At 40.3% G+C, this 16674-nt stretch overlaps 1 protein-coding gene across 1 annotated transcript in view; it reads left to right on the top strand.

Moving 5' to 3' along the window:
- LOC148021463 (K-stimulated pyrophosphate-energized sodium pump protein) overlaps nucleotides 1–14191 on the top strand; it is a 72544-nt gene extending 58353 nt beyond the window's left edge. The window contains exons 4-11 of the mRNA XM_087699354.1: nucleotides 8474–8556; nucleotides 8672–8717; nucleotides 11667–11723; nucleotides 11831–11885; nucleotides 11981–12078; nucleotides 12181–12244; nucleotides 12470–12603; nucleotides 13426–14191. Coding sequence (XP_087555480.1) covers nucleotides 8474–8556; nucleotides 8672–8717; nucleotides 11667–11723; nucleotides 11831–11885; nucleotides 11981–12078; nucleotides 12181–12244; nucleotides 12470–12603; nucleotides 13426–13617 — 729 coding nt within the window. The 3' untranslated portion in view covers nucleotides 13618–14191. The remainder of the gene's footprint in view (nucleotides 1–8473; nucleotides 8557–8671; nucleotides 8718–11666; nucleotides 11724–11830; nucleotides 11886–11980; nucleotides 12079–12180; nucleotides 12245–12469; nucleotides 12604–13425) is intronic.
- The last annotated feature ends 2483 nt before the right edge of the window (nucleotides 14192–16674 follow it).

The following is a 16674-nucleotide window of genomic DNA, read 5'->3' as shown; positions in this document are numbered from 1 at the left end:
CATGTGATTGAACAGGAAAGCAGTGGTGGTGGCTGTTGGGACAGACAAGTGGCACAGCTGGCACATCCTGAACAGGCTGGCAGCAGCAGTGCTGCAGGCGACTGATCAGGGTGCCGGCGGTAGCTACCTGACCAGGGCGACTGGTGCTGTGGTAGCTGGTGGAGCGACTGCCTAGCTGGGTTGGCAAGCCTGGCGTGGAGCTGCTGGATGGGCGGTGGCTGCAGCTGCAGCTGATGGACAGGTGCTGACTTGGCAAGGGAGCTGCAAGGCAAAGCTTCAGCAGTTGCCTGATGAACCTCAAGCTTTAATACCAGTTGTTGGATTGGAGATTGCAGCTATCAACCCAGCACAGAGAGTGTAGATAGTAGAGAGAGTGGGAGTGTGGTCACTATACGACTTGATTAGTTCCAAAGTGTGTAACACAAAGTACAAAGTACAACCCTTAGATTTAGGGTTCTGTAAGTGCCTTAAGGTGCATGCACACATGAAAGTGTGGAATGTGTAATAAGTGACCCAATTATGTAACATAAATACACAAATAAAGAGTAAAATGACTGGGGGGGAAAAACCTCTCTTACGAAGAGTAAAAAGTGCCCCAATGTCCTATTATGGATCACGGACACTCCTATGTGAGCGTAGGCATGTGTAAAACCCAACAGAACTCTGAGATGAATGAATCAATGCAGTAAATGAATGTAAGAGTGTATAGAATGCTCAAGGGTAGAGCAGTGAGTGTCACAGTGTGATGTCCACCAGAGACGGATCTAGAGTACTGAAACCACCAGTCAAAGCTGTAGGAGAGGGGCAGACAGCAAAACACAACCTATAGGGGAGTGTTGAAGATGAAAGCAGCAGTCACGAGCAATACAGCAGCTGAGTTGACTGAGCATGCTGGAAACACAGCTGTATGCCAAGGCTGTACAGACAAGGCAGCAGCTGGGAACATCCAATTAGGTGCTAAAGTAGTTGGGGAAGCTGTTCAATGCGCAGAAAAGTGACCAGCAAGCTGTTGCAAGGCTGCAGGCTGTAAAATGCAGGCAAGACAGCAGGCAGATGATGACGTCAGCAAAACGCAAATGTGTGAGGGCTTGAGATAGCAGGGCAGCTATTGCAAACGGGTTGGTAGCTACTGGAAGGGGTGGCAATGCAATCACCAAGGGCTGGACAACCTGTTGGAGGTGACTGATGGCTGAATTCTGCATTAGATGTGAGAAACCTACACAAATGGATGGGGTTGAATGGTAGGCAGCCTCTCTATTTATGGATGTGGAAGGATCCTCCCAAATTAGGGTTTTGAATATGGGACACAAAAACTCTTTAGAAACGCTCCTTGTTTAATGAAACTTTAGGTGATTTACTGTTTTGGGGCTATTTTAAAGAGCTAATCAATGGGTAATGTACTTTTAGCTTGACAACCTTCGTATCCTTGGCACCATCCTTGGCTCCAAGCTTTAGATGGGGATACTTTTACAACATTTTTCTTCGGGACGTGCGGTTTTCCCAGAGTGTGAGCACTTGGTATTTTGTCTAGATTTATTATCCTTCTTGTCCTCCTGCTACTCCTTGTTCTTGTCCTTCTTGTTGCCCCCTCCCGAGCTTGAACCTACAGTAAAAGCATTACTAGTGGATCTGGCTCTTCGACGTCCTCTACTCCTTTATATCCAATATCATGTTTCAAAATTGGTGGTATAAGATCCTCCCGAAGAATGTTATCCCAAATCCTAGAGGTATGTAAACTAGTATAAACATTGTGCTTTAGAGAAGGAAGATGAGTCAAAACTAAGAAGAGTCATAACCATGTCTTTGTTGGTGCAATGAGGATCAAAGAGAGAGAAAACAGGGAATGCATAAATTAGATATCGGATTGTCATTACACGCACATAATCTTGTAGTAGATAGTGGTCAAGTGTGCATTTGTTAATCAAATGTGTAGATGTGAGATGCACGTGTTGTGCAAGACAATTCATTCACAATGATGGGCCAAGGACCCCGAGATATCGGTTTGGTGTCAAAGGCAAAAGTTTTAATAAGTTATACCGGACAGGTACTAGGTGGTGCTTGGTGTTAGTTTTAGCCTAGGGCATTTATTTGACCAATCAATATGAGGGGTGATAATAGGAACTATGCAATAATTAATGAACTAATACTAGTTCAAGGGTCAATTCATACTCAGGAATACTTGGATGACCATTGGCAAGCGAATTTGATTGTTGTTGGTTGGTTGGACTGAAAAATGCATTTAGAAGGATGCCACTTGGCAAAACTTGCCCATGCAAGTAAGAGAAAGGCTATTAGAGGTTGGTGGAGCCTCATTCTAGCATCATGGAGGTTAGAAGAGGAGGAGAGAGAGCTCTTGCTGCAATTTTCTCGCCATTGGTGATTAGCCTAGCCATTGGAGGTTGTCAAAGAGCTACCCCTAATTGACCAAGAGGCCATTGTTGTGGGTATTTCACTCACGCCTCACTTACGCTTACGCTCACATCGGAGTGTCGGTGATCAGTAGGACACTGGGGCACTTTTTACTCTCGGTAGGAGAGGTTTTTTCCCCCAGACTTATGGTATTATTTCGTATGTGCTTATGACACACACTTACGGACACTTACCATGTTTGGGTGTGAACACCCCCCTACAACCCTAAGGTTTAAGGGTTGTACCTTATACTTTCAGTTTATACTCTTTCAGTCCATTTGCATTGGGTGTCATGCTTCACTCTCACACTGTCTATTGTTTTCTGTGCTGAGCTTCGATCCTGCTGTCCTCTCTCACATTTGGTATCAGCACATTGCCAAAGGGAAGAAAAAGGAATCAAGAATGTTTGTTTCTAATGCTCCTTTCACTACTACTGAGTCTGCGTCCTTTGTTGCAGACAGGGACTATTGTTTTTACACATGTAGTTATGACACCTCTTGGGCAGATCGAGCATTCAGCTCTACTGAGGATGCAAGCACTTGGTTTTTTGACAGTGGAACTTCTAGGCATATTACATCTCACAGAGATTTATTTGCATTTGTTCATGCAACTCCAGTTGGCAAGTCTGTACAGTGTGCCAACAATGCATCATACCCTGTTAGAGGTATTGGGGAGATTGTGTTCATAGCCATTGATGGCTCTCTTCTTCGCCTACAGGATGCTTTATTTGTGCCAGGCATAAAGAAGAATTTGCTTTCTATCTCTTCTTTAGCACGTTGTGGATTATAGGTCACATTTGATGATAACCGATGCATGGTGAGAGACAAAGAACACATGACTTTGGTCTTGACAAGCACTTTATGTCATCGGTTATACGAGTTGGATGCTCTTTCAATTGATCAGTCAGCGTATTTGACATCCACTCTTACTCCTGCTATGATACAGACAGAGTTATGGCATGCTAGGATGGGGCATGTGAACTTTGGTACCTTGATGCTCTTACAGCGTATACAGATGCTAGATGGATTACCTCTACTAGAGAGACCTCCTGAGCACTTGTGCGAAGGATGTATTTTGGGAAAAATGCATCGCTTTTCGTTTCCCTGTGATGTTGCTTTTAGAGCAAAAGCCACGTCGCAGTTAGTGCATTCAGATGCATGTGGGCCTATACAGACGAAGTCATTGGGAGGATGTTACTATTTTGTGACTTTTATTGATGACTTTACTCGATTTTGTTGGGTCTACTCTTCGGTCAAAAATTCAGAAGTGTATGATGTATTCTTGGCTTTTATTGCACTTGTTGAAAACTAGTCTGGTTGTAAAATTAAGACTCTCCATTCGGACCGAGGGGGGGAATACATGTCCTCTATGCTGAATTCTTTTTTGAAGCAGAAGGGCATTGTCCATCAGTACGCTGCTGCTTATACTCCACAGCAGAATGGGGCTGCAGAGAGAAAGAATCGGTCTCTCATAGAGATGGCCAGATGTATGCTGAAGGCAAAGAGCTTGCCTCACAGTTTTTGGATGGAAGCCGTAATGTGTACTTGCCATGTTTTGAACAGATGCCCCACCAAAGCATTGAAGAAAATTACACCTTTTGAGGCTTGGAACAACTGGAAACCTTCTGTTGGACACTTCCGTACATTTGGGTGCCTTGCATATACACATATTCCAAAGGTACTCAGGAAAAAGTTGGATGACAAGGTTGTCAAATGCATTTTTATGGGATATCGCAATGAGAGCAAAGGCTACAGACTCTATGATCCTGTTTCTAAAAAGGTGTTTGTTAGTAGGGATGTACTATTTGATGAAAAATCAGAATTGTTCCTGGCTGGTTTAGATACATATCAGGCTGCCTGTGATGTATTTGAAGGGCTGCTGCCCATTACATTTGGTGATTCAACTCGAGTTTCGGCAAGTGAACTCAATGTTCAACCAACTACTCCTTTGGAAAATGCAGAAAATCAGCTATTGGCTGATCTGAATATTCAACAAAGTGCTGAAACTGAAATTCAGCAAGAGCTTATGCATAGTCAGGAGGCAAGACAAATGCCTAGATGGTATTTACAGACTATGAAAGATAGTCTTCTGGATGCACCCTTGGCTGGTCGTACTAGAAGGCAAGCTCGTATGCATGATAGTGCACATGCCATGGAGTTCGTTATGGCAGGAAGCACCCTTGATGATGAGGAGCCTGAATGTTTTGAGGATGCACAACAAAGTGTGCATTGGATGGCAGCAATGAAAGCTGAATTGGATTCTATCACTAAGAATCAAACATGGGATTTGGTGTCTTTGCCATTTGGAAAGAAAGCCATTGGAACAAAATGAGTCTACAAGCTGAAATGGAATGCAGATAGATCCATTGACAAATACAAGGCAAGGCTTGTAGCTAAAGGCTATGCACAGAAGAAAGGCATTGACTATGAGGAGACATTTGCTCCTACTTCCCGCATGACGACCATTAGGTCTATGGTTGCTTTGGCTGCCCATTATGGATGGACTGTGCATCAGTTGGATATTAAAATTGCATTTTTACATGGGGAACTTCATGAGGAAGTATATGTACAGCAACCCATTGGTTTTGCAATTGAGGGCTTGGAACACTTGGTCTACAAGCTGAAAAAAGCTTTATATGGTTTGAAACAAGCTCCTAGAGCTTGGTATGCAAAGATCAATGCTTTCTTGCTTAGCCAAGGGTTCATAAACAGCTCATCTGAGTTTAAATGCTGATCAGATTTCAGCATTTAAACAAAATTTGCAGCAAACTTTTGACATGTCAGAGTCGGGGTCTTTGCATTATTACTTGGGCATTCAATTCATACATGATGCTAGAGGTATTGGGTTATCACAGTCAAGATACATTGGTAAACTTCTTGAGAAGTTTGGCTTACAGGATTGCAAGCCAGTCTGTTCACCAATGGAACCTGGACTTAAATTGTCATTACATGATGACAGTGATTTGTTTGATATGCACACATATGCTCGAGCAGTTGGATGTCTTATTTACTTATGCAACACTAGGCTAGATATACAGTTTACAGTTTCCGCCCTGAGCAGATATATGCATCAGCCACGCATGTCACATTGGCAAGCTGTTAAGCGTGTCTTCCGTTATTTGCAAGGTACTAGATCTCTTGGATTGCTTTATGCCAAGGGGGGACCACTGCAGTTACATGCTTACAGTGATTCTGATTGGGCTGGTAATTATGATTCATGTCACTCCACTAGTGGCAATTGTTTCTTTCTTGGCTCGTCTTGCATATCTTGGCTTAGCAAGAGACAGTTCACTGTTGCCACATTGTCATGTGAAGCTGAATACAAGGCAGCATTCACTACCACAGTTGAATGCGTATGGATTAGACGCTTGCTTGCTGATCTAGATGTATCTGTTATGAAGCCTACTCCTTTGTTCACTGACAATCAGAGTGCCATTGCACGCACGAAACACATTGAGATACATTATCACTTTGTCAGAGAGAGGCTACATGCAGGTGATATCAGCCTTGTCTATTGTCCTACCACCAGTAATGTGGCAGACATCTTCACCAAAGCTCTTCCTCGTGAGAAATTTGAAGCATTTCACCATGCTTTAAATTTGATTTCCTTTGGTGGTGAATGATCCTTGTACTCTTGATCACTCTTCACTCCAGGGGGGGTTTGTTGGGTATTTCACTCACGCCTCACTTATGCCTACGCTCACATCAGAGTGTCGGTGATCAATAGAACACTGGGGCACTTTTTACTCTCGGTAGGAGAGGTTTTTTCCCCCAGACTTATGGTATTATTTTGTATGTGCTTATGACACACACTTACGGGCACTTACCGTGTTCGGATGTCAACACCCCCCTACAACCCTAAGGTTTAAGGGTTGTACCTTGTACTTTCAGTTTACACTCTTTCAGTCCATTTACATCGGGTGTCGTGCTTCACTCTCACATTGTCTACTGTTTTCTGTGCTGAGCTTGGATCTTGCTATCCTCTCTCATAGCCATTGGAGGCAAGTGGCAACCCCCATAGGCTATCTATAGATAGATGATAGAAATTTTGGGCCCCACAAGGGCAAGGGGCTGCATGTCGGGCTCTTGTTGATGGTGGGATGTAATCAATCAGCCATTCACAGCAGGGCAGCATTAAATTTCAGCCAATTTTGGCGGTGAATCTCTAAAATTCCCTATCTCTAGCTTCCTCTCTTTTCTCTCAGCTAATTAATTCACAACTTCCCCCAAGAGATTTCAGCTAGAGAATTTTTGCTACAAAACCCTACTTAACAATAAAAAGTAGGATTTGATAGCCACCCTGGGAAGAGTGCTCAAAACTCGAGGGCTAGTACTTAAAATTCAATAGCTGAAATTTGGGATTTCAGAGAATTTCAAGAGATCAACTAGCCAACATGAAGTTTGGGGAAGAATTTATCTTCCACAGAGCAAATTGAAGGCCAATCCCCAACCAAACCAAGGGGCAATTTGGTTTTAAGGCTTGATTTGCCATGGATAGCAAGATGTATTGAAGATTGAAGGAGATCAAGCTAGATCTTAGTGTACTTCATCCTTTGGCGATACAAGTTAAGTCGCAAGGAGTGCTAGCTTTGGGGCCAATTGGATGTCCAATGCCCAAGATTGATCGGTAACCTTTGCATTTTCAGTTTATGTGAATTTTTTGCTTTTTGTTATTAGTGCGTAATCAGGTTATTTACCACGCTTTCTCTGAAATGCAGGCTGGTTTCAACCTCCCTTTACATTAGTGAAAAGTACAGCCACCACACCCTTGCTATGTGTCACAAATATAGATGGTACGTATACTCAAAGGTGTCACATTGGCTAGGAAGTTCGCAAACAAAAGGACCCTTTTACAATAGTGGTTATATGATATTCATATACCTGAAACTGCTTTGTTCTAATGGTAAAGTATGCTGCTAATTTACACAACCACCTAGCACATTTTATTCAACAATAATTTCACAAATTATCACCCCTTATTTAACAATCCCTCTTTGGTGGTAATTTGTGCAACTTTTTGAAAGCTCAATCATCATGGACTAAATGTGCTTCTTGCTCCTCTTAATCCTTGAAAGTAGGTTTCATGGACTAAATTTTCTTCTCGCTCCTCTTAGTCCTTGAAAGTAGGTTTCATGGTAGCAATGTCGACCTCTTCTTTGTTGACCACTCTTTCTTCAGTCTTTAATTTTGCTCTTTTTTGACACTCCTCTCAATGTAGTGGCCAGGTTTATGGCAATAGTGACACTTCCCTTTTTTCTTTGTAGTGTCACTTTGTGATGAGCCCACTTTACCTTTTATAAGGAAGACCGATCCTTCAGTGCTACTTTCTACCTTTTGGTGATTCTTCCTTGTTTAATCGTCCTAATAACAATTCTATAAGTTCTTCAAAAGAGAGGGGTCATCTATCACCTCTCGTGGAAAGAGAGGTGAAAACTTTGGTAAGGAGGCAAGGAGTTGAGGGTTATAGAAATGGACTTCTTTTCATCAACAACTTCATCCATGTTAAGAAGCTGTTCCTTGAGGACTTTAATCCTTGTGAGATGGTTAAAAATGTCATTTCCTTAAATTCATGCTAAGGTTATCAAGCTCATCCATCAAATACATGATGCGAGCTTCATTTTGAGTCTACTACATTGACTTGAGAGTTTCCCATGCCAATTCGGAAGTGTGACATGAGTGGATATGGGGAATAATAGATTGAGGTTGATAAAATGGATTGACATGCCTATTTTTCACAAGACTAACCTTTTCCTTTTTCGCTATTGAGGGATGTGTGAGATTGGCTTTCATCCCATACACAATCTAAGGCCTTTGCTGCTGTATGATCTTGTGTCAAAGTTGTATGTAAGATTTTTGTGAAACTTCTGACACAGACACGGTCCAAAATCCTAGGTTGAAGTGTTATGTTATTGAACCAAGTTATAAAGTACAAACACATAAGGCATGACATATAGGCCTCTAAAGTTGTTAAGACTGATTGGTAATTTTTATTTCATATGAAGTAGAGTTTGTCTAAGGTGCTATTTATTCAATTTCTTAGAGAGCAAATAATATTTCTCCCTCAGCTTTTTGAAGGTCCGGCAGAACAAGCTGATGGTTTCTTACGATATTTTACAGCATTTACTGAAGGAGCCACAAATGTATTCTGGTATGTGGAGACTTTGTTTTGTTGAATGAAAGCTACACATTGCTGCTCTAAGCTGAGGTTTACCTCTGATCCTTTCTCTGGGCTAACTAAATTAAACTTTGCTTGTTCATGGCAGGATTGATGTACAAAGTAATGTTAGGCGGTTCTATTCATTGTATCATGTACAAACTCTATTCCTTTTCCTTAAGTTTCTTCTGGTATTCATTCTTGAAAGCAATTAAGAGATCATGTACAATGGTATTCTCTTTGTGAACTATCATTTTTATTTTGTCTCATTTAATCAAATGTGAATGGAAGGATGTTCATGCTGTGGATCATGGTAGAATTAGAAGTATAGAATTGTCTGTTTTGCAGCAGCTAGAGTTAAAGAAAGACAAACTTCTAGGTTTCTGCCCTTAGAGAGGTTGACATAACTGTCCCAGCAAAGTAAGTGATACAATTCCCTCAAACTACAGGCTGGTTAAGAAGAAATCATGCAAGTAGAATTTCTTCACCTCTCTCTGCTGATGCTATTGCTTGCACTTCCTTCACTTCTTTTTTTTTTCATTCTACATCTTGTTGATCTGTTGTTTTTGTTCGTATACATTACCTATGTATAAGAGTTGAGCCAAATGTCCTGATGCGAGAGTGTGCTTGCCTTCACTATTTCATTAGAAGTTAAGGTGGACATATGATACAATACTAGTGGCCTAGGAATGAGACTTTGGATCAAGATAACCCATGACGCAGGAGATGGACTACCCATGATTCAGATTAAGATTTCTATTAAATTAGGGCTATTTCTTCACAAGCTACCATGCCAAGAAAGCTCAAGAACCGAATGTACAAAAACATAGTGAATAGTACACTGATCATAGTAGGTTCCAAAGCAGATATGTCGTCAACAAACAGGACCTTGGATGAACACAAAGTGCATCGAGTGACCAGTACATATCTAAGCCTATTTGTACTGAAGGAGCAGAAGTCCTAGCCCCCCCTCTTAAGTGCATTTAGTGGCCAGTACATATCTGAGCCTATTTGTACTGAAGGAGCAGAAGTCCTAGCCCCCCTGGTAAGCATCAGACACCAAATCGTGTGTGTTATTGAACCTGATTGGGCCACAACCAAGATCGGCTCTAGCTGAAAAGCTTGAAGGTCAAGCTGCAACAACTGAGGTGAGTCTATGAAGTCACCCTCTTTCATCCAATTTGCATCTAATGTTGCAAGTTCCTGAACTTCCCCAAATAATGATGGGAAACTTTACTTCTTTAGTTGCAATTGCATTTGTGTGTCACTGTCCCAAGTCAGTATGATCTTCCAAAAACCTGGCAGTATGCAATGTGTGCCGCTTTGCTGAGGACAATAATTCTTCATCACTTGCATCTTGTTCCCTTTGTAAGATCTTGCTGAAATTTCTGAAACTTTTTGCTATTTACTTATTGCAACACTTGAGAATGTGTGTGCTCACCACAAGAGAAGTGTAAGTTCACATCCTTAGAGAAGGTGGTGATCTACTGGGACACCACATGCTCACCTCCTTGAAGAAGATGGTAATGTCCCTACATCGGAACCATGAAACACATCTGTATGAACATAAATCAACTTGCACATGCTCACCATAAGAAGATGGTGATATCACATGCTCACCTCCTTGAAGAAGATGGTAATGTCCCTACATTGGAACCATGAAACAGGTCTGTAGAAATAATCTTAAGGGTAGTAAACATAAATCAACACGGGCACATAAAATAATCAGTAAATAAATAAAAAACTCACTGAACAGGACAGTTAGAATGCCTTTGGATGTTAGATGACACACAATAGGCCCCAAAAGTTAGCACCCCTTATAGTATTTCCTTATTGTTATTAAAGCATATGTATAAATCATGGTTTCTTTGTTCATAAATGCCTTTGAATTAAGAATAGAGACTTCATATATTAGTGGCCAGTATGGGTCGCATTTCATATCCCATGTTCACCCCATTGCAATATGACTAGGGAGGGTGTTGTATGTGTCACAAGGAAAAACTTGCTTTGGGTATAGAAATTAGAATTTGTATGTAGTTGTGATGAACCAAATACCGATTTGGAGAAAAATTCACTATCTCAGCAAAGTTTTCTATGATTTTGGTAGTATGGAGCTTGAATCCTCCATCATCACACTATATCCTTTCTGAAAAGCTCACTTACCACTTCACCTGTTCTCACAAAGTGGACTGTACGTAAACCAAAGCACAATATAAGATGGATCCCTCATTGAGGATGGGGGAGTCTTGTTCCAACTTTTCTTTATCTTGAAGAAGATGATGGTTATGTACTTAAATATTTGGTGATGGCTCAGGCATCCCTTTGATACTGTAGATCTTCTGTAGCTGTATTTAGTATACTGCATATATACTGGACGTGCCATGCAGTGAGGTTGGACACCTCTGGGTGTTTGGGATCCTTACTCAAAATCGACTTTATTAGTTTTAAGCTTCACAAGCTCTGTAAAGCAGTAAAGATAGAATGTAATGAAGCCCTTTGCATAGACCCTTTTACAGATCATTCAGATGTCAGATTGATGGGCACAACATTATGAATTAAAATACCGACCTCATCTTGCTGAGTGTCACTCTCAATGACCATAGAATAAAGCAGTACACTTAAATGCATGCACCTTGTGCCACAATGGTTTGTTTTCATGCTTATGGCATGGCTTCCCTCGTCTGTAGAACTGCAATAGCAGCACTGATTCCTTCATGATATGCTGTATTGAAGGCTTCTACATCTGGACAGACTTAACTAAGAAAACCCAGATGTTAAACCCATATGTTAAAATATACCTTGCTGCATACTGTTTGGCTTCCTACCATCAGGATTCAGGTATGTTTAACGTGCTAATCCTTGTGTCCTATGATTTTAAAAGGTTTTCAGTGCTAGGGCAGCAGAAACGGGTCACAAATTGAATTGTGATTTTGATATTTTGTAGGATCTTCTCATTGGTAAGAATGGTCCTGGATATATATCAACCTCAAAGCTTCATTGAACAATAAATGCTCTTTTCATTATTTTGTGTCTCATCTGTTTTCTATGAACTATATACCTCGTTCTGATTAGTTTGATGGTATTTGCAAACTTTTTGATTTCAGTACACATTTGAAAATGTCGCTCTTAAACCCAATTGTATAACCAAGTTGCCAATTCAGGTAATTTAGCATCTTCATTTTGATAACACCAGCAAACAACTGGACATTTGATGTGCGGTTTACATGGTATTTGATGTGCCGTTTACATGATCATTATTTGCTCTCAGGCTCAGAGGGATCTTATTCTTCTCATTTCAAGATTTTTCTTCTTTTACGAGCCAGGTACTCCTCACTTTTCATCTTCTACTGCGCTCGATTGCATTTAGAGGAAAAACCCCTGGATAGTTGACAGATGTTTCAGTGATGGAGTCTTGCAGGTGATAGATTGGAAGATTTTTTGAACTGGTGTACTATATTCTCAAATTGCACCATGGGAGCACCAGCAGATGTCTTTGTGATGGAACTTACAGATCAGGCATGCTTTGTGTCGAAGGAAACAATCTCGAGGAAAGCTATTGTGAGAAACTTTTCAAAAGGTGTAACAAGTGTTTCTGATGTAGTCTTTCTGTTTATGCAGTTGCAAAAGGTCAAGGTGGAACCTGTTTTGTTGCACTATCTACGAAGCGCAAAGTGTCTAAAAGGTACTTAATTTTTGGATTGTATTATTTCAAAAGAATACTGTTATTTTTGTTCCAGTTAACCGTGAATGTGGATCCTGTGAGAGGATAGCATCCCCCATGTTGTGGGTGCTCTAAGTGTGTGCATGCATGCATCCATGTGTGTGCGCTCTTCTGGGTAAAAATAGTGATGTGAATGCAATGTGCCCAATCTTTACAAGGATGACATTTTGCCTTTGTTAACTGCAGGGCTTGAATTACGTGTCACAACCAGTACTAGACTGAAGTCTGCACTGTACAGTTTCACAGCTCCTGGAGGACCCATGTATCCAACTAGAGTTGTCCGCCATGCTGCTTGGGATGCTTTGGATTGTCTTTTTCCTGTAAGTTATAAGCATTTTCTCTGTTTCTCAGACTCCCATGTGCAACTGGGATAACTGAAGTGAGTAGTAATGTTCCCCATTGGATGCGAAACAGTGTACTGCACAGCTTTTTTAAACAATATCCTCACTGTGCATATGGGATTCAGAACATCTCTTCCTGGAGCATACATCATTTGTCTATTTCTCAACACCCCCCTTCAAATAATGAGTTCCGACACTTGCTGGCTTTTGCCCCCCTTTATGATGACATGGCCCGGGAGACTAGCTCATAGGCAACCTAGTCAAGTTAAAGCTTGAAACTTTACATATTTGGCAGGAGTTTTTACAGAGCAAATCCATTAAGGGAAAAACATACAAAAGATAAAAATTCTTTTTAGAATAATCTGTCAGAGTTGTTGATGGTAGCAGAAGCATCTTCTTCCTCTTCATTCATGAATTGGTTCTAGTGGTCTGTCTATCCTGCGACCTTCCTTAACAAACTATACTTAAACCCACCCCAAAGTTGAAGGCAATCACAACAAATGTTATGAGCTGGCTTTTACCTTCATAAGAAAATCACATTTTTATACATGGACCTGCACTACAATTGTTGAGAAAGCCACAGCTGCAAATTTGCCGATTGCATTTATCAAAGTGATGTTTATCTGTACAGGACTGTCTCCCTTGAGAGTGGCGAGCATGAGAGATTGTCCTAACTCCACCGTTTATTCAATACATTTCTTCTTTGGTTGGGTTTTGGTCTATGTATTCTCTACCTTAACTCATTGCTGAGGTGGAGAGGTGTTATATTTGGGGACCTGACAATTTTGTTTGTTTTCGCAGGTGGGAAGGAACTCAAGACATCTTATAAGTTTCTTTTTCCGCCTGCTTCATCCTTATTATTGGCCGGCATCATTTTGGAACTTCCTGATTACCATGCTTGCTGCTGTATGTTACAGGATTTATGGAATTGTGCATCCTGTAAGGCAATGGATACATGAGATGCTGCAGCCACATCACCCCAGAGAAAATTAGAGTTCTTATAGCTGCCTGCCCCCACTGACCCAGAACACACTTTTCATGCCATCCAGTATTGCTTGTTGCAGAGCCTTGTGGATGATCTTGGTGAACAGCCATCTGGTTTTGAAGCTGAAGCCTTTTCCACAGTATGAACACCGATGTTCAATCAAGCAGGCAAGACTAGGTGCCTAGATTCAGAGTCTATTCATGCTTCATTCCCTCTTTTTATCCCCCCAAGAATATTCGTGCTTCACCTCTTTCATCTTGAGGAAAGCTTCATATGATATCTATTGTAATTGTCATCATGTGTGAGGCAGGCTGATATGTGTTCTTCTGGGACTTCTATGGCATTGTATGAAAAGATCTCTAGCTTCTTTTGAAATGCAAGTCTGAGATATACAAATCATTGCACTCTCTAGAATGTTATAAAGTGTGTAGATCCATACATGAAGAGAAATATAAAAGGAAAATGAGGACAACGTGATCTGTACATCCATACATAGGAAAAATACACATCATGACAGCTTGTCTCATCTTCCTACAATGACTCAGCATAGCAATCCTACAACAAGAAAGAAATATTAAATCAAATTTAGTTGAGTCAAACATTATGTGTAAGCAGATATAGAACCACAAATTGTTGGATTAAAGATTACTCTCTCCTCCATGTTGGAATAGCTTGTTCACATGACACTATGCCATGCTGCCTCCCATACTCCCTCTCTAATTTGTTTGGTGACTTACTTCCAACCTCGTAAATTAGTATTACCTATTTGGCTCATTGAGTTAGGCATGTAGGTTTTACGTGAGACACTTTACTTGTTTTGACATTCTTGTATCGAAGGTGCTAGTATAAGAAAATCTTATTTTTCGACTTGTAAATCTTATTTTGAGATTTTTACAAGTGAGTGGGCTCTTTAGGACCCTGAAGTGTTGCTACAATTCTAGTCTCAAGCACACAAAGCCCAATGCTTGCCGTTGATCAATGTCCTCCAATTGGAAGCAATTAATGAAATATTGTGTGGCAAAGTGCATTAGAAATAATAACATCTAAGATAGAGGTTGTGTTCTCTCTTAGGAAAATAATGAAGGGTCATGCAAATAAAAAAGGACTCAGAAAATGAAGGACTATGAAAGCTCAATGGTTGTGTCGATGCAAGGGGCTAAAGGTGTACACTAATGATATCATTGCTTGCTCCTTATGAAGTCCAAAATCAACCTTTCTTACCTATTCATATTTTTTGTTTTGAAGCATTTATGAGAATTCTCAAGGGTTCCAAAAGCATACATACTTGGTATTACTTACTAGAGTTCAATTTGAAATGGATGAGCTGCATCCTTATCTACAACTTTATAGTTTATGGTTTTCATTGACCATCTCACATGGAATAAAATTTTGATATTTCTTATTGATGTCACAAAATCCCTTCTAGGATCTAAGTGAAATTTAACCAAATGTGTGCTAACAATTGCACACATAAAAGTGCACATTTTATAAGTGAGCTAAGCAAGACAATTGACCGTGTAGTAGGGAGGGTTCCTAGGATGCAAGTGACCTATAGACATACTCCATAGTAGAAGACTTCCATGTAGAGCTCTACCAAAAATAGAAGCCCTTTTCAAAGAAAAATGAAGCGTATCAATTTATGCTCATTTTCACCCGTGCCCAAAACATAGATTAGAAAACAAGTAGATCACCCATGGTCTCCATTGTTTGGGTACAATCTATGAATGTTGATGTCAATTGAAGGTGCTAAATTATGGCTAAATTTTTTCTAAACACTAGTTAAACCTTCATTAGTCGTGTGAATCTCATGAAGCCTTCATGTAAAGAAGTATCAAATAGGTCTTGACCTAGACTAGCTACTTAGTAGGTTGACTGGCTAGTGGAATCGCCTTGCAAATTGGACTAGACAAGCAACTCATGCGAAATTTGGTGAGTCTACTAGTCACGGGTCTATTGATAGACGTTGGAGTCGTGGATTACAATCACTCCACAAGTACATCACATGCCAAGGAAAGACAAAGAAAAGGTTGGGGACTCACCTGTTATGATTGATGTATCATGAGGTTTCTTTCACGTTGGTATGGATTCCTATGATTCTAAACAAATCTTGGATGAAGAATTTGGGATTCCATGTATTAAGGTTGTGTGAGGAAGGCACAAAAGGATGCTAAGGCAACTAGCAGTGATCTAGATCTTTGACCCTCCTTGAGTATATATAGAATGGGCTTTTATTACACACATTCTACTTTAGCACTAGGATATGATTGTTAAAATTATTCACAAATCAACCTTAAAATATCAAGCTAAGTTTTGAAGAAATAAAATTAAGAGGAATTCATCCTTGCTCTTTGTCTCTCACACGACCTCTCACTCTCTCACTTGCATTGACCTTTGACAAACATTGGTGAAAGATATAAATATTCATCTCTTGTAATCTCTCTTGAGTTTCCATACAGTTATTTATATGTCGTTTGAATTCTTGAGACATTCTCTCTCTCTCTCTCTCTCTCTCTCTCTCTCTCTCACATCACAACAAGAGTGCAAGAGGATTTATGGAAGAAATTAAAAACAAGGAAAGAAAAAGATACCCAAGGTATAATAAACACTAGGTTTTCTATAGATAATGAAGCTACATTACAAAAGAATATCAAATCGCATGCATTAGGGGGGCTCCCTAATAGGTAGCATAAAGAAACACAAGAGAAACTAGAGGATGAATACTGCTAAGAACGTTGGGGTCATACTAGATAGGAACCATATTCAAGCTAATATTTGAAAGTCAAGGGTTCAACTAGTTGAAGATATACAATAGAAATTTGAAGCACTAAACCAATCAAAATGTTTCAAGGGAACCAAAATGTGAATCATGGATGAGCTTACACCATCACAACTCAAAGCATGACCAAGTGAGATCACCAAGATAAAGGTAGCTAGAAAAGAGAGCAAATGGATAGTTTATTGAGGCGGCAAAGTCATCATAGAAGCTCAAAAAGCCTTAGGCTACTTAAGTTCATTCACTTATATAGTAACCCTTGTAAGCTTAGTAGTTTGTTCCCATTTATACA

Source organism: Lygodium microphyllum, chromosome 18, assembly GCF_053477565.2.
Source record: "Lygodium microphyllum isolate KBCC chromosome 18, Lygodium_microphyllum_v1.1.10, whole genome shotgun sequence".
Lineage (NCBI taxonomy): Eukaryota > Viridiplantae > Streptophyta > Polypodiopsida > Schizaeales > Lygodiaceae > Lygodium > Lygodium microphyllum.
Note: the sequence above shows the minus strand (reverse complement) of the source record. Positions and strands in the feature narration are given on the sequence as shown.